The sequence below is a fragment of the Giraffa tippelskirchi genome, chromosome 8 (assembly GCF_054371585.1).
Source record: "Giraffa tippelskirchi isolate mGirTip1 chromosome 8, T2T-mGirTip1v1.2.pri, whole genome shotgun sequence".
Classification (NCBI taxonomy): Eukaryota; Metazoa; Chordata; class Mammalia; order Artiodactyla; family Giraffidae; genus Giraffa; species Giraffa tippelskirchi.
In genome coordinates, this window is record NC_137282.1 from 153670286 (window position 1) to 153695301 (window position 25016).

Consider the following 25016-nt stretch of genomic DNA (forward strand, 5'->3'; position numbering starts at 1 on the left):
AAACTAACAATGTTGTAAATCAACTATACTTCAATTAAAAAAATGTAAGCCATACAGTTATTTAATTAAATATCTTAATTTTTAAAATGTTTCCCAGGTCTTTCCCATGGTGCCATAATATAGAGACTCATATTCTTTGAGACCTACTTCCATCCCCCAGGTCTCCCACATTGCAGGTGGATTCTTTACCAGCTGAGCCACCAGAGAAGCCCAAGAATCCTGGAGTGGGTAGCCTATCCCTTCTACAGGGGATCTTCCCAACCCAGGAATTGAACCAGGGTCTCCTGCATTGCAGGTGGACTCTTTACCAGCTGAGCTACAAGGGAAGCCACCATAATATAAACAAACTTGTACTCTGAGACCTACTTCCATCCCATTCCTATAAGAAGCAAGGGAATGTAACCTCACCAGTGATGGTGCTGTGCCCACCCCCCATCCCACCCCCACATACCTATACTCCGCGACCCCTCCCAAGTGTTTCTTCATCGCAGTCTCTGAGCTCATCCCATAGAACAGCTTGAGCTTCTGTCCGTTCCTCTCGATCACCTCTCCGGCGCACTCAGTATGGCCCGAAAACATTCCTCCCAGCATGACAAAATCTGCTCCAGCTCCTGCGCCCCAAAGTGGGGACAAAAAGCAGCAGCAGACAAGAGGGTCAGGGAAAAGTCAGCTCCAAAAAGATGCAAGTGCCACCAACTCCACCTTCCTCCTCCTGGCTATAGTGAGAAAAAGCCCAACTTTCCCACTCAGGAAAAAAAAGTTAAGGGCAGACAGGCACCAGACAGTCTGAGCAACTCAGCCTACTGAAGCTTGGTGGCTAGTACACTGGGCAATCCTTAATGGTTATTGTTGACTTCCTATGACCATCTTCCACAGGTCTAACTCTCTTAAAATCAGAGAAACATTAGAAGTGAGCAACATCTCAGTGTACTGTCCAATCTCATACTTAATGCAATAACTCCTCCGCCATGTCCCCATTGGGCATCTGGTCTACCTGAAGGTCTCAGCACTCTCACACTCTGTATAGATGTGAAGGGACCTCAGAACAGATAGAACTTCCTGCTTGAGAGCTTGGGCATGAAGGAGAGAAATCTGTACGTACATATATGTATATGTGTGTGTACACATGTGTATGTCTGGGTACATCAAACACATACACACACATCTATCTATAGATATATCCTGTAAAACTCGACTCACACCTCTGCTGTGATAAACATTTGACTTCCAGAGTAAACAACATCCCATATAAATCACCAAATGACATGAAACTTCCAGGACAGGTTCAGAGGAGACGGGGGTATTGCACCTGCCTTTGGAGGTTATGTTGGAGCCAAACCAGGGGCAATAGGACCAGGGCTGGCTCACTGCTCTTTCCTCAGTGTTTATCACAGCACATGGCAGAGGCGGCGTGACTAGTTGTCAGGAAAGTAGAAGGCATACACGGAAGAAACAGAAATAGTCACCGTTCGCCATCCTGACCAGTCCTACCAAGGGTTTACATTCATAATCGGAGGATATCAGGGTACAGAAGTGTTACACAATCACGATGAAGGATGAGAAGGAGCAAGCACAGACTCCCCTAAAAAGCGGCCTTGACTGCTTCCAGATGGTCGCTTAAACATTTGTAAGAGGACTTCAAGGTGTGCAGCAGGTGTCCCAGGCCCTTCCGTCCAGCATCATAGAAGGCCGGCTCTGCAGGGCTGGACCCTGGGCCTGGCAATCAGGCAAGCAAAACACCGGGCCTCTCGACTTGGCAGCAAGCTTTGACGACTTCCCTGCAGGGTCCCCAACACAAATGCCAGCTCCTCGGTCCCCCTGCCATGATGATAAGGGGGCAGGGACCACTGGTGTCCGGTCAGGCCTCCTGATGACCACAACTCAGGAAGCAGTGCTTTGAAGTGGCTTCCAATCACTTCCCTTTCTGAACGCTCTTGTGAACTTTCCCAACCAGCGTTTTTTCCCAAAGTGGTTCCTCTTCGTCCGAAGGCATGGCTACACTTCCTGGAATGGGGGTTGGGGATAGGGGCAAGCCTTCAGAGCCCAAGTCCAGAGACCACTCTGCGCAGGGTGCCCGTGTGCACTGTTAGAGGGAGCTAGAGACAGAACACCCCTCAGTGTTCAGTACATGCAGCTGAAAACCCCACAGGAGAAATGTCCTTGGCTGCTGATCCTTATAAGAGGTGAGTGAACAGACCAGTGGAGCAGGAATCCCGACTCCGCCCCCGAGTCGGACCCTTACCTTGTCACTTGCCTCTGGGGGCCTCCGTCCCTTGCACGTTCTCCAGGGTTGCTATAAAAGCTAGCTGCTAAGAACACTGCCCTGTATTGTCATGAGTGGCGTTTGAAAAAATAATTTAAAAAATGAACCCACGTCCAGATCTAAGACATTCTATGGGCTGAACTGAAACAGCGATAAAGAAGGACAAGAGGGGATGTCACCGCTTACAGGTGAGAGGAGGGGCCAGTGGCATCTGAGGGGTGCCCAAGGCAGAAAATTTCCCTCCAGCGAAAAAGAAAAAAATAAACCAGCAGCAAACCCGGTCCTGGCATCACGAAAGGAGGGAGGGGCTGCCTCCGCTGGCACACCTCACAGCTGTGGACCGCAATTGGCAAAGGTTCGGGGTACGGGACACAGCCTGCAGAGATGCTGCAATGGATGGCCCAGTGCCTTCCCAAGGAAACACCTGGCCAGCCAGGCCGGTGGTCCAGCCCCACCAGACCACAGCCGGACGCTGCTGCCCCCTACTGGGAAATAGGCTCCTCAGCATCTGGTATGTGAAACTGCGGCTGAGGATCTCAGTCCCTCCCTGGGGATATTTACCAGGTTAGGCTCCAAACACCCCCTCGCTGAAGTTTCGGGGGGCATCAGACCTGGTACAGTCCTCTTCCAACAGGTCCCCTGAGCCTTCTCAGTGATGACTTCTGGGCTCTGACTTCGCCCACTAGCTATCCCTGGGCACTCAGCCTGCTCTGCCATCAACTAGAACCTAACGATGCCGGGATGTGGGCCAATCAGAGGCTGAGATCCAGGGAGAGGAAACTCAGGATTGGCCCTGATCCTCTCCCAACGTGTCTCCCCCTCCCGCGGCACCCCCGCAGGGAGCTCCCCCATCCCTGCATGCTCCCTCCCCTCCACGGCCTCTTACCAAAGGCTTTGGCGACATCTCCTGGACACGTGCAGCCTCCATCCTTCAAAAAGGGGAAGAGCAAAGAGAGAAGGTCAGTGGGAGCTTGGCCAGGCCATTCCCTGCCCCCCCCATCTCCCCTGGAGGGAATGAGATGGTATCTGCTGGCCTAGCCCCCTCCGTCCACCCCACCTGCAGACAAGCACACAACCAGCAGAGCCCAGGCCCAACACTCCCTTTGTAACCGAGCCGGACCCTGCAGGTACCTCTGTCAAGTTTATGATTAACCTCTTTCTCTGAACTTTTATTCCTTTTCTTGTTAAAAAACTTGTTCTCCTCAAGACTGAAGGGGATCAGAAAAAAAGAGGGGAACTGCAACCCAGCAGTACCCCATGGGGCCGTTCCTGGGAGACAGGCCTTCCTCCATATCGTCTGCTCAAGCTCCTTTCTGAAGTACCTAGATAACAGTATTTGATGCACAGTTCCTGAGTTGCTTTGCAGATATGAAAGTGAAAAGTGAAAGTGTTAGTTGCTCAGTCGTGTCCAACTCTTTGTGACCCCGTGGACTGTAGCCTGCCAGGCTCCTCTTGCCCACGGAATTCTCCAGGCAAGAATATTGGAGTTGGCTGCCATTCCCTTCTCCAGGGGATCTTCCCAACCCAGGGATAGCCCCCAGGTCCCTTGCCTTGCAGGCAGATTCTTTACTGTCTGAGCCACCAGAGAAGCCCCTATTTGATGCACAGTTCTTGAGTTGCTTTGCAGATGTGAAAACCCACCAACAAACAGATGTTAACTACTCTATTAATATTTGATGACCATGAGCACATAGCCTCAGGCCTCCTGGGACCTAAGGACTGATAACATGAACCCGTGACATCACCCTGTTCCCTCACCATCAACCAATCAGAGAATTGTACACAAGCTGATCATGTGACCCTGTAATCTCCCCCACACACCCCAACCTGGCTTTTAAAAGTGCTTTGCCAAAACCCTTCCAGGAGCTTATTAGGTTTTTTTTAGGGCATGAGCCACTGTCTCTTTGCATGGCCCTGCAATTAACCTTTCTCTGCTCCAAACTCCAATGTTTAAGTTTGTTTGGCCTCGCTGCATCAGGCACTCCAACTTGTGCTAATACCCTTGCCACTGCGCCTGCCATTCCCAGGGCCCGTCAGTCACGTTTCAGGCCACTACACCCCGGCCCCGCCTGCCCCCACTCCCCCACCAGGCATGAATACTCCACTTAGGATGCAGGAACCACTGAGCAGGCAGGATCGGGGGGCTGGACCTCATCTCCATCAGCCCCTGTACAACATGCCTGGCCACTGGCCATCCCCACGTAACTATCATTCAGTCATCACCTCTCCCCGCTGCCCGGCATGAAGTGAGATTTATTTAGCACAAGAGCACAAGTATTTTATGAGCCACCAAGGACATTGAATTTGCTCTTTTATATTTCAGGCCTTGTGTCTCCTGGTCACTTTCTTGTAAAGTACCCAGTTTCCTTCAAGTCAAACACAGGTTCCTGACACCCACTTGACCCGCAGAGCACCCTGCAGTGGTTAAGTGCCCGTCACTGTGGGCTGCTGGCACAGTCTGGCCGTGGGGGTTATGTTTCAACACCAGGGACCCAGTACAAAACCACAGGACACAGATCTACTGGGTTTTCTAACAAGCACGAGAGGCACAAAATAACCAGGCTGCTACCTGCTGTTGGCAATGTGGCCTGTGTGAGGTCCAAGGAAGAAAAGGCCAGCCACATGGCCTGGGGTAGCTGCCCACCCAACAGAGAAAGGCAAGGAAGCAGCGGACCTGGGAAGCCGGGTCAGTGCTCAGGTGCAACGTGACAGAGCCCAGGGCCGGTCTTGGAGGGAAGTGCCTGTCCCCAGGAGAGGGGACACACTTTGAGAAGGATGCAGAAGACCCAGGCCACTGAGCTACCCACGTGGTGATGGCAGGAAAGTGGAGGGCATCTCCGTGGAACTGAGAGGAACCACTTTACAAACAGCGTCTCTGAGGACGTGGGTCCCTGTGACTCAATGCTCCTTTTCCGATCTGCTTTTAAGCCTGTCCTTCCAGGAGCTAGACCTCAAACACTCAGTTCAGTTGCTCAGTTGTGTCCAGCTCTTTGAGATCCCAGCACGGCTGCAGCACGCCAGGTCTCCCTGTCCATCACCAACTCCCAGAGCCTACTCAAACTCATGTCCATCGAGTTGGTGATGCCATCCAACCATCTCATCCTCTGTCATCCCCTTCTCCTCCTGCCTTCAATCTTTCCCAGCATCAGGGTCCTTTCCAATGAGTCAGTTATTCGTGTCAGGTGGCCAAAGTATTTGAGTTTCAGCCTCAGCATCAGTCCTTCCAATGAATATTCAGGACTGATTTCCTTTAGGATTGCCTGGTTGCATCTCAAACACTGCTTCATTGCAATTCTGATCAAAAGGCGGGGGTAGGGATTCAATCTCTTGTTTTTATGAATATTTACTGACTGCAATTACCTCCTCCATCAAGTGTATCCTTCATGTGTAGCTTTCCTGACCCTGGAGGACCATGGGGTCACAAGCAAGGATTTATTTCAGAGGCAGGCTCTCCATGAAAGGTGTGTGGCCAAAGCCCTTCATGTCAATACAGTCACACACACGGCCGTGTGTCCTGCTGGTGCTTCAAATTTCCCACATATTTTTACTTTCTCTTTCAAAGGGGCAACCCCTCTATGCCCTTCACTTGACTTGCCAATTATTTTTAAATTGCTTTATCTTTTTATCAAAACCAGTTCTCCACAATAGGGTTTCAAACTTATAACCTCGAAAGAATAAATAGGGACTGGCCCTGGCAGTCTAGTGGTTAAGACGCCCAGGCGTCCACTGCAGGGAGCATGGGTTCGATCCCTGGGTGGGGAACTAACATTCCATATGCCATGCAGTATGGCCAGAAAAAAAGAAGATTAAATAAACTCATGCTCCCAATAAAAAGGTCCCTAGCATGGACTGACCTAAAAACAAAAAATGTGTACACACCTGCACACCAACACACAAAAGCATGTTCTTAAGTCTTTATCTCACTTGTGAATAGTTTGTGACTACTCATGCAGACTCTGAAAATGTCACACCTGTGTGGTCAGCAATGAGGCCTGACTCAGAAAACCTGCTCTCTAGGGACCCCCAGAAAACAAGCTCTTCCCCTCCCACGATGTCCACAGATGTCAAGATGTCCCCAGTTAACAGGACTTCATGATGTGCCTGGGAGAGGAAACCATACATAGCACCTCGTCTACTCACTGTGCCAGGGTGGGATTTATGAAATAGACAATGCACAGCCGACAGGCAGGACTACAGTTTAACCCAGTGCAACCCAACATCACATAACACCTTAGGGCAGAGGAGTCTGCCCCCGACTACATTTACAGGTAATCTCCAAAGGAGGTTCAAAGCATCCTTTCATGTTCTCAGGAGGCAGAGACATGCATTTACTTTCATACATGAATATACACAGCTGCAGGGAGTTTTTTAAAAAAAACAACATGCAAATATTTCAAGGGATACTTGTTTTGTTTTCCAAGAGTGTTGAAGTATTTTAGTAGAAAGGGTATCACATGACATGAGTGGTGATTTGATCTGTGAACTGTCAGCATGACCTCTTCTTAAAAATACTTGCCCAGCCCTAAAAGAAGGGGCAGTGAAAACAAGCATGCAGTGGACAGAGGGAACTAAATCAAGCACCAACTATGAACAAGGGATTCTTACAAATTTCATTTTTCTATTCAAACACCACAAGTACCAGAGGCTGATATTTTGTAGGTGGGGAAAAACAAAGAGGGAGGCTCAAAAAGGTGGAGTGACTTGTTCAAGGTCACACACCTCTAATAATGGATGAATGAGATTAGAACCCTAGTTAAGCGTAAACTCTAAATATGTCTAGAAGCACACATATCAAACCATTAGCAGTGGTTATCTTAAGATAGCATTTCTATAGAAGCAAAACAGAGAAATGGGACCTAATCAAGCTTCTAAGCTTTTTCACAGCAAAGGAAACCATAATCATAACAAAAAGACAACCTATGGACTGGGAGAAAATATTTGCAAATGATACAACTGACAAGAGCTTAATTTTCTAAATATACAAACAGTTCATACAACTCAAAAACAAACAAACAACCCCATCAAAAAATGGGCAAAAAGCCTAAATAGACATTTCTTCAAAGAAGACATACTGATGGTCAATAGGGACATGAAAAGATGCTCATCATCTCTAGTTATTAAGAGAAATGCAATTGGAATTAAAATGAGGTACCCCTCGCACCAGTCAGGACAGACATCATTAAAAAGTCTGCAAATGACAAATGATAGACAGGGTGTGAAGAAAAGAACTCTCCTACACTGTTGGCAGGAATGTAAATTGGTGCAGCCACTATGCAAGAGGGTGGAATATGGAGGTTCCTCAAAAAACTAAAAATAGAGTTGCCGTGTGATCCAGGTATCCCACTCCTGGGCATATATCCAGACCAAACTCTAATTTGAAAAGAAACACACACCCTGATGTTCACAGCAGCACTATTCACAATACCCAACACATGGAACAACCTAAACTGTCCACTGACATACGAACGGATAAAGCTCTCTCTATGCGCACGTGCACACACACACACACACACACAGAGGAATATTACACAGCCTTAAAAAGAATGAAATCATGCCATTTGCAGCAACATGGATGGAACTACAGATTATCATAACAAATGAAGCAAGTCAAAAAGAGAAAGACCGGGGCTTCCCTGGTGGCTCAGTGGTAAAGAATCCACCTGCCACTGCAGGGGCATGGGTTCAATCCCGGATCCAGGAAGATCCCACATGCTGTGGAGCAACTAAGCCCATGCGCCACAACTATTGAGCCCGTGCTCTAGAGCCTGGGAGCCTCAACTACTGAGCCTGCGCACCCTGGAGCCCGCGCTCTGCAACAAGAGAAGCCACCGCAATGAGCCGCCTGCACACCACCGCTAGGGAGTAGCCCCTGCCTGCCACAACTAGAGAAAAGCCCGTGCAGCAACAAAGACCAGTACAGCCAAAAGTAGATTATTTTTTAAAAGACAAATACAGTGTCACATATATGGAATCTAAAATATGACACAAACGACCTTATCTGCAAAACAGAAACAGACTCACAGACATAGAGAACCAGACATCTTGTGCTTGCCAAGAGGGAGGCGTTGAAGGGAGGATAGATTGGAAGTTTGGGATTAGCAGATGCTAACTATTATATATAAAATGGGTAAACAACAGTGTCCTACTGTATAGCACAGGAAACTATATTCAATATCCTGCAATACATCATAATGGAAAAGTATGTGTGTGTGTGTGTGTGTGTGTGTGTGTGTGTGTGTGTGTGTGTGTGTGTGTGTAACTGAATCACTTTGCAGTGCAGCAGAAGTTAACACACTGTAAATCGACTATGCTTTAATAAATTTTTTTTAAAAGATGGCATTTCTCGTAATCTTTATTTCCTTTATATTTCTAACTTTTACTTGGCTAAATATATTTGGTTGAGGGATTTTTTCAAGCCTCAAAAAAATTAAATTTTTTGAATGACTTTGTTTAGATCTGTTCAAATAATGGTCTGACCATTCCTAAGCTAATGCATTAAATCAACAAAATAAGAAATCCGCGGATCAATGGATCCCTCTTTGCAGAGGGTCAGTGAGTGGATGAGAGGCCTACTGACTGGGTGGACACGAGCAGGGGGTTGGGGTTTACTCTGAATCAGCTCCACCTCTATCATTCTCTCCTCAAACTGGAAAAGCATGCTCTCTAGGTCTTTATCAAATACAATGGTTAAAATTGTATTTTAACAATTTGAGTAAAGAGACAACAGTGATTCCAGCCAACCTCATCACAGGACGTTTTTCTTTTAGGTCCTGGGAAGCACTACAGAGTCCAGACTATTTTGGGTATAGACAGTGAACTCATCTGGTTGTACAAATCCCTCCCCTTCCTCAGGGTTCATCAGGTACTGACTCTGATCTCTTCACTGGAACACAGGCTTGGAAGCCCTAAGGGGAAAGGCCGAGCTATAAGCACAGATTAAGCTGAAGCTCCCCCCAAAGCACTGGGGTGGGAAAGGGGTGGATCGGGAATGCTGGGCCAACCTTGCCTTCTTGTTGACTTCAGCGAGCCCTCTACCCTCTGAGTCTCCACATTTTCTAAATGAGGGTGGTCAAGGGAAGGCGTGGAACACAGGAGGTGAACAGATCTTGGTTTCAGAGCTGGCTCTGCCCTCCACCAGCATGTGATGCTGAGCAAATCACTAAGGTCTCAAAGCTTCAGTCTCCTCACCAGGTGTGATAATGTTATATGTCAACTTGACTGGGCTATGGAGTGGCATTTGGTCAAAAATTGTCCTGGGTGTTTCTGAGAGGGTGTTTTGGGGATAAGTGTGTGTACATGCTAAGTTGCTTCAGTCATGTCCAACTCTTGGCAATCCTATGGACTTTAGCCCACCAGGCTCCTCTGTCCATGGGGTTCTCCATATTAAGAATACTAGAGTGGATTGCCATGCCTTTCTCCAGGGGATCTTCCCAACCCAGGGATTGAACCCATGTCTCTTACACAGGCAGGCAGATTCTCTACCACTGGCACCACCTGGGAAGCCCTTTGTGGATGAGATTAATATGCAAATCAGTAAAGCAGATTGCTCTCTCTCATGTGGGTGGGCCTCACCTAATCACTCGAAGGCCTGAATAGCACAAAAAGGCTGCGACTTCCCCAAGGGAGAGGATTCTTCCTCAATGACTCCCTTAGAACTGCGACACTGACTCCAACTGGAACACTGGCTCTCCCTGGTTCTCAGGTCTTCAAACTCAAGACTGGAACCACACAATCAGCTCTCCTAGGTCTCCAGCTTGCCAATTCACCCTACAGATCTTGCGATATTTTCAGTCCCATCGTCACGTGAACCAATGTATTTCCTTATAATAAATCTACTTCTATCTAAACACACATGTGCATGCGTATACACACACACCCCCTACTGGTTCTGTTTCTCCAGAGAACCCTGACTAATACACCTGTCTGAAGAAGATAACAGCTACCTAATACCTAGGCCGTTCCAGGGATTAGAGATTATAGGTATACCATGCCCAGAAGATAGGTGTTCAATACCTGACAGCCACTGCAACCTCTAAAGCTGTTTCTACCTTTAAAATGCTCTCCTTTGTGTCACGTCCCCAGCAGATGACAACACAAAATGAACTGGTCACACCTTAATCTTCACCTATCCCAGGGGGTGTCTTGGATTTCTCAGCCCTCTGCCTCTAGGAACCCCACATGGATCACAATAAATAGAAACCCAGCTCAAGTCCAGCCTCTTGGCCGTGGCCAACCCCCTGCTGTGGCTTCCCTCTGAACTTCAGTAGCAAAGACATGCAAACTCAGCAATGAAAATGTAAAATGAAGCAGCTGGAAGGAAACCAGACAAAGTGGCAGGATCCAAACACCTGACAGGTTTCCACTGGGTTTAGGACTCTTGGCAAGTGGGAGAAACCGTTTGTGAAACTCCATTAGACAAACAGAAGCAAAGAAAACAGCTGCTCTGAACCACAAGATGCTTAGCTGATCAGAGGAATGAGCTGAAGTCAGGGGTGCAGAACCTATGTAAGTCTGTGAACTTCATGGGGTCTCTGCTGGCTACAAATTGAACTTCTAGCCTTATCTACAAAAGCTCTGACCATCAATGGAAAAATAAGAACCTCAGAGCATCAGGACCACCAGCCTGGGCTGTCATTGTCCCTGACAAACTCAGTGAAGCTGTTTTGTGGGTGTCAAAACATGGGTCTGGCACATGGACCCAGCCTGTGTGTGCTGGGCCTTGACTCTAGAAGCCAGTGCCTCTCAAGCTTGAGAACAGACCCAGATTACTCAGAGGGCTTGTTAATTTCACCTTCAGAGCTTCTCATTCACTAGGTCTGAGATGAGGCCTGAGAACTTCTCACAAGTTCTCAGTTGATACTGGTACTGCTGGTCTGGACACACACTTAGAGAATGGCTGACATAAGCTATAAATTAGAGGGTGCTGGGTAAGGAGATCCCAGGTTGATTTTCAGAGTCACTTGTGGTCCAAGCAGAGCCTCCACCCCTACTCCCCCCAAAGTCCTATAAACTAAGCAAATGTGAAATTTCCAGAAAGACACAAGTATGGGATCTCAGAGTAAGTCCATAGTAAAACTTCATTAATTTGACCTCTACCAATTTAGAAATGGTGGCCATTGAAGGAATATATATAAGGTCTAAATTGTTATTAAGGCTCTTGATGGTGAATGGAGAATCATGACTAATTACATATGGTGCTCTAGTAGCCAAACTATGAACAGTCTAATTCAACAGGATTGAGGGAATGTAAATTGATATACGCACTATGGAGAACAGTATGGGAATTCCTCAAAAATCTAAAAATAGAGCTACCATATGATCCAGCAATCCCATTCCTGGACATATACCCAGAGAAAACCATAATTCGAAAAGATACATGCACCCCAGTGTTCATTTCAGCACTATTTACAATACCAGGACATGGAAGCAACCTAAATGTCCATCGACAGATGAATGGATAAAGAAGATGTTGTACATATGCACAATCACACACACAATGGAATATTACTCGGCCATAAAATGGAATGAAATTGTGCCATTTGCTGAGATACAGATGGACCTGTATACAGAATGAAGTCAGTCAGAAGGGAAAATCAAATTTCATACCTTAACACATATATGTGGAATCTAGAAAAATGGTACAGACGAACTTATTTGCAAAGCAGAAAGAGTCATAGATGTAGAGAACAAATGTAGGGATACCAAGGGGGAAAGGAGAGGGTGGAATGGATTGGGAGATTGGGATTGCCATTTATTATGCAAAAAATACTGCATTTTTATTATTATGCATAAAAATTGCATTTATTATGCATAAAATAGGGAACTAGTAAGAACCTACTGTATACCACAAGGTGGTGACCTATGTGGGAAGCAAGAGGGGATGTATGTATACACATGGCTATGCTGTACAATAGAAACACAACATTATAAAGCAACTATACTTCAATAAAAACTTTTTTTTAATTAAACAGAATGGGGGCCAGGAATGTGTATGGTGAAAAGCTTCCCTGGGGACTGTCATACAGCCAGCCCAAGAGGCGGCTATGGTGAGCATTCAAGAACCACACTGGAGAACAGCACTGCTTGGCAACTGCAATGATGTCAATCAACTCATTCCATAAATGTAGGATGATGGCTCTGTGTCAGCCTTTTATGCACAAGTTGTTCAATAAATGGGTCTCAATTTGTTCACTGGGGCCAAAGCTAAAAGAGAAAGATACTGAGTTGAAGACCTTAGAACTGTCGTGCATGCGTGCTAAGTCGTTTCAGTCATGTCTGATTCTGTGTGAACCTATGGACTAGAGCCCACCAGGCAAGAATACTAGAGTGGGTTGCCATGCCCTTCTCCAAGGGACCTTCCCAACTGAGGGATCGAAGCTGCATCTCTTATGCCTCCTGCATTGGCAGGCGGGTTCTTTACCACTAGCACCACCTGGGAAAGAACTCTGTCAGCACCCGATAAATCTTTGGTCATTTATTCCAGCCCCAAGCACACAGTAGATGCTCAGTGAATATGAACTAACTGAATGGATGGATGGATGTATGGATGGAAAGCCTGGATGAGAAACCAGAAGGAGCACAGGAAGTGAGCGTGGGACCACAAATCAAAGACGTAGATCTTCATTTCGGTTTATCAAGTCATCTGGGGGAAGCACTGGTGGCAAGGCTCAGATGCTGTAGTAAAATTTGAGAGATTGTGTGCCCATAGAGATTTTTAAAGTGTATTATCATACCCTCAATACTGAAATCAGATTGATTATATTCTTTGCAGCCGAAAATGGAGAGGCTCTATACACTCAGCAAAAACAAGACTGGGAGCTGACTGTGGCTCAGATCACAAATTTCCTATTGCAAAATTCAGACTTAAATTGAAGACAGTAGAGAAAACCACTATTCTGGTATGACCTAAATCAAATCCCTTACGATTATACAGTGGAAGTGACAAAGAGATTCAAAGGATTAGATCTGATAGACAGAGTGCCTGAAGAACCATGGATGGCAGTTCATAGTACTGTATGGGAGGTGGTGATCAAAAACATCCCTAAGAAAAAGAAATGCAAAAAGGCAAAATGGTTGTCTGAGAGGGCCTTACAAATAGCTGACAAAAGAAGAGAAGGGAAAGGCAAAGGAGAATAGGAAAGATAAATCCATCTGAAAGAAGAGTCTCAAAGAATAGCAAGGAGAGATAAGAAAGCCTTCTTAAGTGAACAATGCAAAGAAATAGAGGAAAACAATAGAATGGGAAAGACTAGAGATATCTTCAAGAAAACTAGAGATATAAAGGGAACATTTCATGGAAAGATGGGCACAATAAAGGACAGAAACAGTATAGATCTAACAGAAGCAGAAGATATTACAAAGAGGTGGCAAGAATACACAGAAGAACTATACAAAAAAGGTCTTAATGACCCAGATAACCACGATGGTGTGATCACTCACCTAGAGCCAGACATCCTGGAATGTGAAGTCAAGTGGGCTTTCGGAAGGATCCCTATGAACAAAGCTACGGTGATGGAATTCCAGTTGAGCTATTTCAAATCCTAAAAGATGATGCTGTGAAAATGCTGCACACAATATGCCAGCAAATTTGGAAAACTCAGCAGTGGCCACAGGACAGGAAAAGGTCAGTTTTCATTCCAATCCCTAAGAAAGTGAAGTCGCTCAGTCATGTCCGACTCTTTGCGACCCCATGGACTGTAGCCTACCAGGTTCCTCCATCCACGGGATTTTCCAAGCAAGAATACTGGAGTGGGTTGCCATTTCCTTCTCCAGGAAATCTTCCCAACCCAGGGATTGAACCCAGGTCTCCTGCATTATAGGCAGACGCTTTACCGTCTGAGCTACCACGGAAGTAATCCCTAAGAAAGGCAATGCCAAAGAATGCTCAAACTACTGCACAATTGCACTCATCTCACATGCTAGCAAAGTAATGCTCAAAATTCTCCAAGCTAGGATTCACAGTACGTGAATTGAGAACCTCCAGATGTACAAGCTGGATTTAGAAAAGGCACAGGAACCAGAGATCAAATTGCCAACATCTGCTGGACCATAGAAAAAGCAAGAGAATTCCAGAAAAACATCTGCTTCATTGACTACGCTAAAGTTTTTGACTGTGTGGATCACTACAAACTGTGGAAAATTCTTCAAGAGATGGGAATACCAGACCACGTGACATGCCTCCTAAGAAATCTGTATACAGGTCAAGAAGCAACAGTTAAAACCAGACATGGAACAAAAGACTGGTTCCAAATTGGGAAAGGAGTACGTCAAGAGTGTATATTGTCACCCTGCTTATTTAACTTATATGTAGAGTAAACCATGTGAAATGCCAGGCTGGATGAAGCACAAGCTCTTATCATGATTGCTGAGATAAATATCAAGAACCTCAGATATGCAGATGACACCACACTTATGGCAGAAATCAAAGAGGAACTAAAGAACCTCTTGATGAAAGTGAAAGAGAAGAGTGAAAAAGCTGGTGTAAAACTCAACATTCAAAAAACAAAGATTATGGCATCCGGTCCCATCACTTCATGGCAAATAGACAGGGAAACAATGGAAACAGTGACAGACTTAATTTTGTTGGACTCCAAAATCACTGCAGATGGTGACTTCAGCCATGAAATTAAAAGACGCTTGCTCCTTGGAAGAAAAGCTATGACCAATCTAGACAATGTATTAAAAAGCAGAGACAAAGGTCCTTTGCCGACAAAGGTCCATCTAGTCAAAGCTATGGTTTTTCCTGTAGTCATGTATGGATGTGCGAGTTGGACCATAAAGAAAGCTGAGCGCTGAAGAAATGATGCTTTTGAACTGTGGTGTTGGAAAACACTCTTGAGAGTCCCTTGGACTGCAAGGAGATCTAACCAGTCCATCCTAAAGGAAATCAGTCCTGAATATTCATTGGAAGGACTGAAGCTGAAGCTCCAATACTTTGGACACCTGATGCAAAGAGCCAACTCATTGGAAAAGTCCCTGATGCTGGGAAAGATTGAGGGCAGGAGGAGAAAGAGGTGACAGAGGATGAGATGGATGAATGGCATCTTCGACTCAATGGACATGAGTTTGAGCAATTCCAGGGGACAGTGAAGGACAGGGAAGCCTGACGTGCTGTAGTCCACGTGGTCGCAAAGAGATGGACACAATTGAGCAACTGAACAACAAATTATAGCCTCAAAGCAGGTCCAGAAATCAAATCTCACTAGTTGCAATGCTGAACCAAAACCAATAACAGATCATTCCACCAGAATACGTTAATTTACTACATCCATTTTTTTAACCAAAATAACCTGTCAATTATTTAATGTGAGAGCTTGGCTTAGCAACCAAACAAGTGAAAAGAACTGAAGATTTAATTTACTATATTTAATGTGAGTCCACTGTTATAGCACCACTAAAAACATGCCAAGAGTTCAGATATATATTATTAAATATACACATAACTTAAATGTTTATAGGATATATACGGGCTTCCCTTGTGGCTCAGCGGGTAAAGAATCCGCCTGCATTGTGGGAGACCTGGGTTCGATCCCTGAGTTGGGAAGATCCCCTGGAGAAGGCAAAGGCTACCCACTCCAGTAATCTGGCCTAGAGAATTCCATGGACTATACAGACCACGGGGTTGCAAAGACTAGGACACAAATGAGTGACTTTCACTTTCAGGATATATGTGTATAACCCACATAAACTGAAGCCATAGCTCTGTCGAAGTCCATCCGGTTATATCTGACAAGTTCTGCCCTATTCTGAGCATCTCACCTAGAAGGAGACAGATGTGATGACTACTTGAATGATGGTCATGTCAATAAAGCTAGAGAAGAATGATGGATAAACTGAGGGTTAAATTGACATGCATTCAATCTGTAACATTTAGTCGCTGAGTACTGGGGTGTTGTCCTTCCAGGAGCTCCATGACAGTGTTGTTAGATCACTGACTCTCTTCACCTCCATCCATATACCCCTCCACCCACATAATCTAACTTCTGCCCCCAGCATTGCACTGAACCCGCACTCACTACAGAAACGGGTGACCGGCCGGAGCACTGACAGTACTGCAGATGTGAGTAGCTAAGATGAGGTCACCTTGGAGCAGGGTGGGCTCTAGTCCCATACGACTGATGTTCTTATAAAAAGGAGAAATCTGGACACAAAGGCAGACGTGCATGCGGGGAGGATGCCTTGTGAAAACTGGGGCTCTGGTGCCCTTAGCCGAGCAACTACCAGAAACTCTGGAGGCTGGAACGGGGGTTTACCTGGAGGCTTTGTGGCCTTACTGACACCTTGATCTTGGACCTCTGACCTCCAAAAGAGTGAGACAATATACTTCTCTTATTTGTTCACTTCAGTTCAGTCGCTCAGTCGTGTCCGACTCTTTGAGACCCCATGGACTGCAGCATGCCAGGCTTCCCTGTCCATCACCAACTCCCAGAGCTTACTCAAACTCATGTCCATTGAGTCAGTGATGCCATCCAACCATCTCACCCTTTGTTGTCCCCTTCTCCTCCTGCTTTCAATCTTTCCCAGCATCAGGGACTTTTCCAATGAGTTAGTTCTTCGCATCAGGTGGCCAAAGTATTGGAGTTTCAGCTTCAACATCAGTCCTTCCAATGAATATTCAGGGCTGATTTCCTTTAGGATGGACTGGTTGGATCTCCTTACTGTCCAAGGGACTCTCAAGAGTCTTCTCCAGCACCACAGTTCAAAGGCATCAATTCTTCTGCACTCAGCTTCCTTTATAGTCCAACTCTCACATCCATACATGACTACTGGAAAAACCATAGCTTTGACTAGATGGACCTTTGTTGGCAAAGTAAGCCTCTGGTTTTTAATATGCTGTCTAGATTTGTCATAACTCTTCTTCCAAGGAGTAAGCGTCTTATAATTTATGGCTGCAGTCACCATCTGCAGTGATTTTGGAGCCCCCAAAAATAGTCTGTCACTGTTTCCATTGTTTCCCCATCTATTTGCCATGAAGTGATGGGACCAGATGCCATGATCTTAGTTTTCTGAATGCTGAGTTTTAAGCCAGCTTTTTCACTCTCCTCTTTCACTTTCATCAAGAGGTTCTGTGGTTCCTCTTCGATTTCTGCCATAAGTGTGGTGTCATCTGCATATCTGAGGTTATTGATATTTCTCCTGGCAATCTTGATTCCAGCTTGTGCTTCATCCAGTAAGGGGCACTTTGTTACCGCGAGCCCTCGCAAGCAAACACGTGACCCTCTCATTTTCTCAAAGCTCCCCATGTATCCCGTCATGATACGCACCACCTCCAGCTATTACTAACTACAGAGTTGTTACTGACCAAGGAGTTGCCCCCTTCACTGCCGTCCCTAGGGAGTAGGGCCTGTATCTCTGTCAAGTGTCACCGAATGCTGCGACCATGGTCCCCAGCTGGCTCCCGAGACCACAGGGTCACCAACAAGGTGAAGGGCGGCCGGGGAGCAAGGGCCTCCCGGAAACGCCCCCAGCCCCCTCGCGACACTTACCGAGATGATGTGCCCCTTCAGGCCGTGGGCCGAGTCTGCGCACTCGATCACGGCGCTCAGCTGGGGGTAGCCCACCCCCGTCTTGGTGCGGGTGGTGCACACGGAGCCTGGATGGAGGAGGAGGGGGGACCCCAGAGAGAGATGGTTAGGGCTGAGCAGGACTCGACACAATGAGCCTGCTCTCCCATTACGCAGCCGCACCCCCATTTCCTGGGGGCGGAGGGGGGACGGCGCAGAGGAGGGGCGGGGTGGGGCGGCCCCCGCAGCTCAGCGGAGGTGGTTATAACCACCGTCTGACAACTCATCCCTTCCAGGCCGCATCACCCTCATCCGCTCAGGTCCAGGATACGCCCCCCAACACAGGTCACCGTCACTCTCCGCGACATCAGCTCCCACTTACCGACTTCCCAACCTCCAACTCCACTCCTTCCCACCCTCCCTCACTTCCCACACAACCCCAAGGGACCTTCAGACGCCTCCCATGGCCTTGAGCCTCCTTGACCTTCAACTTCTGTCAAATGACTCACTTCTCTAAGCCTCAGTGCCTCGCTGAAAAGGTGGAAATGAAAGCATTGACCTCACGGGGCTGTGATGGAGATGAAATGGCATGAGAGACGAAGACTGCCCGGCCTCCAGTAAGCCGCTGAGAAAAGGGGGCTGGCGCTCAGGGCATGCTTGCAGCCGCCCTCTGCCTCGGCTCTGGCCTCTACACACACCAACCTCCTGGTCCGCACCCTCTTATGGTCCATCTCTCACCCTATCCAGCCCCGCCTCTGAGGTCAGCTTCCACTGCAGAACTCAAACCAGCCACCTCGATGCCTTCATCCCCCCTGACCTCTACCCTCCCCATGGTCAACTCCAGTCCTAGTTCACTGTCTGCAGTGCATTAGCCCAGTTAGGTCCAGGCCGAATCAGACGGGCCTCTCCAGCACATCTCCATGCAAGCCTCCCCTTCCCTCCCAGCAGACCAGCGCCTGCTCCGAGGCCACCGAGCTCAAGCTATGCACTGTCTACCCGCCTGTCCCCTCCTCTCCGCCTGCCCCACTCGACAGCCCCCAGCCACGCTGACCTTTCCGTTCCTCCCACCTCAGGGATTGCATGTGATGTTCTTTCTCCCAAGCTCTCCCCTCTGCACCAACCCCCTGGTCTGGCCAACCCTTTCTCATCTTCCAGGCTTCATCTTCAATGTCACTGCCTCAGGGATGTTTTTCGTCACAGCAGCTCGTTTCAAAAAGAGCATTTAAGTCATTATTTGTGTAAGAACCGAGGATCTGTTTTCTCCGCTGGAGGGTAAGCTCCGTGGATATTCATTGTTGTCGATCCAGTGCTGAGAACGGAGCTTTGTGCATAATAAGGCCACTATAAATAGTCACTGAAAGAAAGCGTGAACTCAAGAATGAATGAGTCACGTCCCTGTCTCTACCGCTTCACCACTCACTCACTCACTCCGTCGCTCCTGCCTGTCTGGGGGTGTCACCTATGGGCCCGTGTAAAAGCTGGGCGTGAACTCCTCTACTCCCACCAGACTTGGGCAAAGTCTCTGCCTCTTCTCCTTTTCCCCACCATCACCAGTGGCTTCCCAGCTGCCCACAAACCTCTCCCGATAGGTCGAGAGCCAAGGCTATATATACTTTGAGGCCAGGGGGTCCGGCAGGGACACCGGGACCAGGGGAGCCGCCTTCTCCCGCATCCAGTTGCAGGGAGGAGCCATCTCCTTCTGTCCATCCTCACAACACGGCCACTCGCTCCCTGAGGGCTATGGAGCTTCCCTCCCGACCAAGGCACGCCTGCCCCAGACACGCACTGTGCAAGGCACAACTGAAGCTTTACAACCTCTGGTTCTGGTTCAGAATCAGCCTTTCTCCTTTCCCACTCCACTGCCAGATCCTCAAGGGTGGGTAGGGACTCAGCTGCAGTGGCCTGGAGCTCTGCACGGGTGAGGGACAAGGCGGGGGAGTGGTCCTGATGAACCCCCAGGTTGAAATGAGAAACTGGGTACCCACTTCCTCCCAGTCCTGGTGGCCATGGGGCACATTTTTAATGCTTTTTTCCCCAGGTCCCAGGAGTTGTTCCATGATGAACCTTATTTAACGCTGTCATCTAGATGGCCAATGTCCACTGTTTTTGTGCTCAAGAATTCATGAAGTGTAAACATCATCTCCAGTCGGTTTACAGAAATGACTCCAATACATCAGGCTCAAAGAGAGCTTCTTACTCCCTTTGGTAATGTCTGTTCTAAACAGACAGCCTGGGAGGCACACGTTGACAATAAATCTTCGGGGGAAAGAGACTGTGTACATAGAAGACATACGGGAAGGAAGCAAGGGCGGCTGGATGCTCAAGATTACATGGAGAACAGCCCTGAGGACCAAGAAGATGGTTTATACGTCTCACACCCTGTACAGCAACCACCCGGCACAACGGCAGCTAGGAGACACTCAGTACATTTATGTGGTGAAATAGGTGGTCGGTGCGTGCTCTACTTTGAAGGGAGAGAAAGAGTCTTCCTGGTCTAACACTGTTAGCCTATTTGACTCCATCACAAGCCTGGTCTATTACAGCCCATTCTAAGTGGGGGACAGTGCCCTGTAAGCAAGCACAGGCCTTAAGCACTGAGTTTCCAATAATGACAGACACTCAGCAAAGGCCACAGCCGTCTTTCCTCTTGCTCAGACTCTTACAGACTATTGGGTGAGTGGCAATATCAAAAGCCCACCCTTGAGAACCTTGTTGTGTGCTAACAGCTTGGGGCCTGGGCTTCCCTGGTGGAGCTCAGTAGTAAAGAATCCACCTGCCAAGGCAGGAGACACAAGTTCGATCCTCGGCCCAGGAAGATCCCACATGTGAAGCAGCTAAGCCCGTGTGACGCAACTGTTGAGCCTATGCTCTAGAGCTGGGGGCCCTTAACCACTGAGCGCACATGCCTAGAGCCTGTGCTCTGCAACAGAAGCCACCACAGCGAGAAGCCCCTGCACCACACCTAGAGAGTGGCCTCCGTCTACCAAAACCTGAGAAAAGCCTGCACAGCAATGAACACCCAGCACGGCCAAACATAAATAAATAAAATTATTTAAAGAAAAAGCTTAGGGCCTTTTACAAGCCTACAGGGCTCTCCTTCCCTAAGAGTCTCTTCCTGCCCATCCTGGTCCCTCAAGGCTGACGACTGTCAGCCAGGTCACAATACAACCATGTTTTCTGCCTCCCTCTCATATTGGTTTATGGTTTGCTTCCTTTTTTGGTAATGTCTCCTGGGAGCATGGTATTTGTAAAAAAAAAACAAAAAAACTTTGCTGTTTTTTTATTCCCAAAGGAAAATGTATAGCTCTTTTCCTCCTCTCCCATTTTAGTGTTTGGTTAATCATGGATGGGCAAGGAGGAATTTTTAATATGAAGAAATTAAAAATACGGAAGCTCATGCACCTGTCCGGCCAAAAGGGAAAGTCAACATCAAATGGCCCCGAGAGAAACAGAACTACCGAGTAGAGGTTAGAAAGGTGCCACCTTATTCCTCCACTCAGAATGCCACTGGAGGTCCTGGGAGAGAAGGCCTGGGAGGATGCAGCAAAATCTGAGATGAATATGTGTCAGCTGAAGAGCCAAAGGTGACAACTGCCTGGGCCATGAGTCAAGTTCAAATGTGGCCTCAGCTGCATGCTTATTTGCAATGTTTGGGGTCCCTCAAACGTTCACATAAACTGGAGTCATTTATATCCATTAACTGTCCCCGTGAGCTCGTCATCCCTCACCTTCCTCTTCAAGGTGAATGGGATCACTCCTGAGCTCTCATTCTTTTCTTCCACTGGAATATTTTGAAACCAAGACCTTATTTGAATCGAACCACATTCAAGTTCATTCAGAAATTCCCAGAGGCATCAGAAGGCAGCTCAGTGATATTTCCAATCAGGAGCCTCTTCTGATCAGAAGCTCAACAATACTTCCAAAAGAAATGTGCTTTAAACCTGTGGCTGGATCATTCATGAGGTCCCTTCTGGGCATCTCTGGTCCTACCAAGCACTAGACCCCAATCCTCCCCAACAACACACCCTCAACCATGCTCCCAGCAAGTCTTACCTGGTCCAACTCCCACTTTGACGATATCTGCTCCAGAAAGAATAAGCTCTTCAACCATCTCTCCCGTCACCACGTTCCCTGCCTGGGACAGAAAGAACATAGCTCATGATCATGAACTCCTCTGGGAGGAACAAAGGTGAGTGATGGAGGAGCCCCACACCTGAACACAAGGAGGTGCCGGTTCTGAGGCCATCAGGCAGCCAAAGGGACAAAAGTAAAAAACGGGAGAAGACAAGGGACCAATCCCTGAATCAACTTTCAGCCGATTGGTGGCTTAGGTTTTCTCCAGGTTTCCTTTCTTCTCAATTAACTATGATGGTGTGATCACTCACCGAGAACCAGATGTCCTAGAGTGTGACGTCAACTGGGCCTTAGGAAGCATCACCACCAACCAAGCGAGAGGAGGTGATGGAATTTCAGCTGAGCTATTTTAAATTCTAAAAGATGATGCTGTTAAAGTGCTGCACTCAGTGTGCCAGCATATTTGAAAACAACCCTAAACAACAACAACTAACAAGAACACAGAATTGGACACCCCAGGCTACCTCTGGGTGAGCTGACAGCATGAGGAATTTGCAGAACTACATGACTTTAGAACTCCAAGAGATCTTAGACTTTCTATGTCGGGCAAGACAAACTCTTACAGGGAACCCAGATATAGAAAATAAGCAATGAAACACTCCTCAGCTGATTAAAATGTTAATTGTGGTTCACAGTTTGTAAAACTCCTAAAGAACTTCTATGGAACCAACAGAACCCAGAATTAGGGGACTACTGGTCACCTCACAGTTGGGAAAATACCTGGGTATCCCATCCTAAAGGAAATCAGCCCTGAATATTCATTGGAAGGACTGATGCTGAAGCTGAAACTCCAATACTTTGGCCACCTGATGAGAAGAACTGACTCTTTGGAAAAGACCCTGATGCTGGGAAAGACTGAAGGCAGGAGGAGAAGGGGACGACAGAGGATGAGATGGTTGGATGGCATCACCAACTCGATGGGCATGAATTTGAGCAAGCTCCAGGAGTTGGTAATGGACAGGGAAGCCTGGAGTGCTGCAGTCCATGGGGTTGCAAAGAGTCGGACACGACTGAACGACTGGACTGAACTAATCCCATCCTAAGGTCAGTGGTTCCCACTGAGATATGAAAAGGCAGATGAGCCCTAGGCACCTTGGGGACTGGAACATACTTCATTTTCAAAACAACATGAAACTGTGGTCCTAAGAATAAACCCATAAGCCAGGAAGTGGTAGAAACTAAAAACCAGAAGGATGCATCTGGTTTGAAAATAGTGCATGTTCTTTCACTGCAGGAGACTGAGAACATAAAAATAGCCCTTTTTATTACAACTCACTGGCCTGTGGATTCTTCAGTTGGTACATAGAATACTTGGCAGGATGCCTGTCTGAATTTTCACAACTGTGCAAAGTCTTATTTTGGGCAGTGCATCTCTAACTCATACAACTTTTTTCTGGCATTGAAGCCCCAAGTGTCTTTTCGCTGAATTGATTCCAAGGGGAATTTTTCTTTCTCCACCTAGACAACATGACTTTTAACTTTGTATAAAAGGGTCTTCGAAAAGGGTGATGAGGATGGCTCAAAGTTACTTTAATTCCAACAGCATTTAACAGTGGAAAATGCTAGCCCAGAGAAAGGATAGGAACACATGAGAATACAGTACATGTTAAAGATGGCGTTTCACATCACAGAGGAAAGGAACAATATTTCAATAGACAGAAATATTGACATTTTGGGGAAAAGGGATCTTTCGGAAACAGATATGGATTATCACTCATACCTTGCACCAAAACAAGCTTCAGATAAATTAAAAGTTGTCTCCTCCCAGACTTAGAGGAAAACTTTGAATACTTGTAATACACATACAAGTGAAAAAACATAAAGACAGATCTGTCTACATGAAAGTTAAAAACCTACATAAACACACTCATACATATAATCAACAAAACAAACAACCGGGTGGAGAAAAAGATTTACAATTACGAAGAAGACTAACATTATAAGAGCTTTTCCAGATCTACAAGAAAAATGCTGGCACTGCACAGAATAACTTCTGAAGGACATGAACTAATGAGAGAAATAAAAGTGGCCAATAAACACAGGGAAAGTGTTTAACCTTCACCAGCAATCAAATTTCAATGAAGATATCAGCAAGGTACCACTTTTCACTTAACAAATTATCAGTGATTATAAAGACTAAATGCTGAAAATAGACACTCATTCCCTGCCAGTGGAATGCCTACTCCAGCACAAGTTTTCCTAGAAAATAATTTGCCCATATACAGAAATGAAAAGTACATATATCCTTTGATCCAACAACTTCCAGGATTTTCTCTCAAGGCAATAATTATGGATGAGGTCAAAGATTTAACTACAAATATGTATTATTGTTAACAGTGCAAAACTGCAAATATATTCCCCCAAATGGAAATGGTTCGACAATCTCTGGCAAACCCATGTGATGTTTTTAAGATTGGTTTGATGCCATGGGAAAATGCTTAAATGCTTTCAGTATAATGTTAGGAGAAATAGAAGGAAATAGTAAGATCTCAATTTTTTTAAACAAGTATATGTATAGATGAAAACACACACCAAAATGCTGATAAAACATGTCCTGGTGAGGGAATATTCTGACTTTTATCAATAATTCCTTACAATTTCTTGGATTTGACAGTAGAAACTGCATTACTTTTACAATTGAAAGTTATAGTTTCTGTTTTCTTAGGTTTTTTTTTTTTCTTCTAAGCATACAACTCTGAACCTGGAAAAGAACTTAGTAGGAACCCAAGAAGGGCTTCCCTGGTAGCTCAGCGGTAAAGAATCTGCCTGCAGTGCAGGAGCTGCAGAAGACACGGGTTCAATCCCTGGGTCGGGAAGATTACCCTGGAAGAGGGCATGGCAACCCACTGCAGTACTCTTCCCTGGAAAATCCCATGGACAGAGAAGCCTGGCAGATACAGTGCATAGGGCTGCAAAGAGTCAGACACAACTGAAGTGACTTAGCACACACACAGGAACTCAAGAAACAGCACGCCAAGCTCTCATTCTTCCTCCCTGGTTGACTTGCTAAAAATTCAAAATAAATTTTACAAATAAAATTAATTGGAAGTTAAAAATAAAACACCTAAAGAAACTACTCGAAGCTCTAAGGTTTCACTTTCATTGTGGATTTTTCT

The 25016-nt window shown here is 46.5% G+C and overlaps 1 protein-coding gene across 7 annotated transcripts in view; it reads right to left on the reverse strand.

The window, feature by feature from the left end:
* Positions 1–25016, reverse strand: part of GMPR (guanosine monophosphate reductase) — a 55790-nt gene that overhangs the window by 5072 nt on the left and 25702 nt on the right. For 4 of the 7 annotated variants that reach the window (XR_014061687.1, XR_014061686.1, XM_081518169.1 and 1 more), the window contains 4 exons: positions 21820–21901; positions 17749–17855; positions 3150–3192; positions 452–611 (listed from right to left, as the gene is read on the reverse strand). Coding sequence is in view for 3 of the 7 variants with exons in the window: in XM_081518169.1 (XP_081374295.1) it covers positions 452–611; positions 3150–3192; positions 17749–17855; positions 21820–21901 (392 nt within the window). In the remaining 4 variants the exon portion in view is untranslated. The remainder of the gene's footprint in view (positions 1–451; positions 612–3149; positions 3193–17748; positions 17856–21819; positions 21902–25016) is intronic. The other 3 variants (XR_014061689.1, XR_014061688.1, XM_081518168.1) reach the window with 1 other exon arrangement.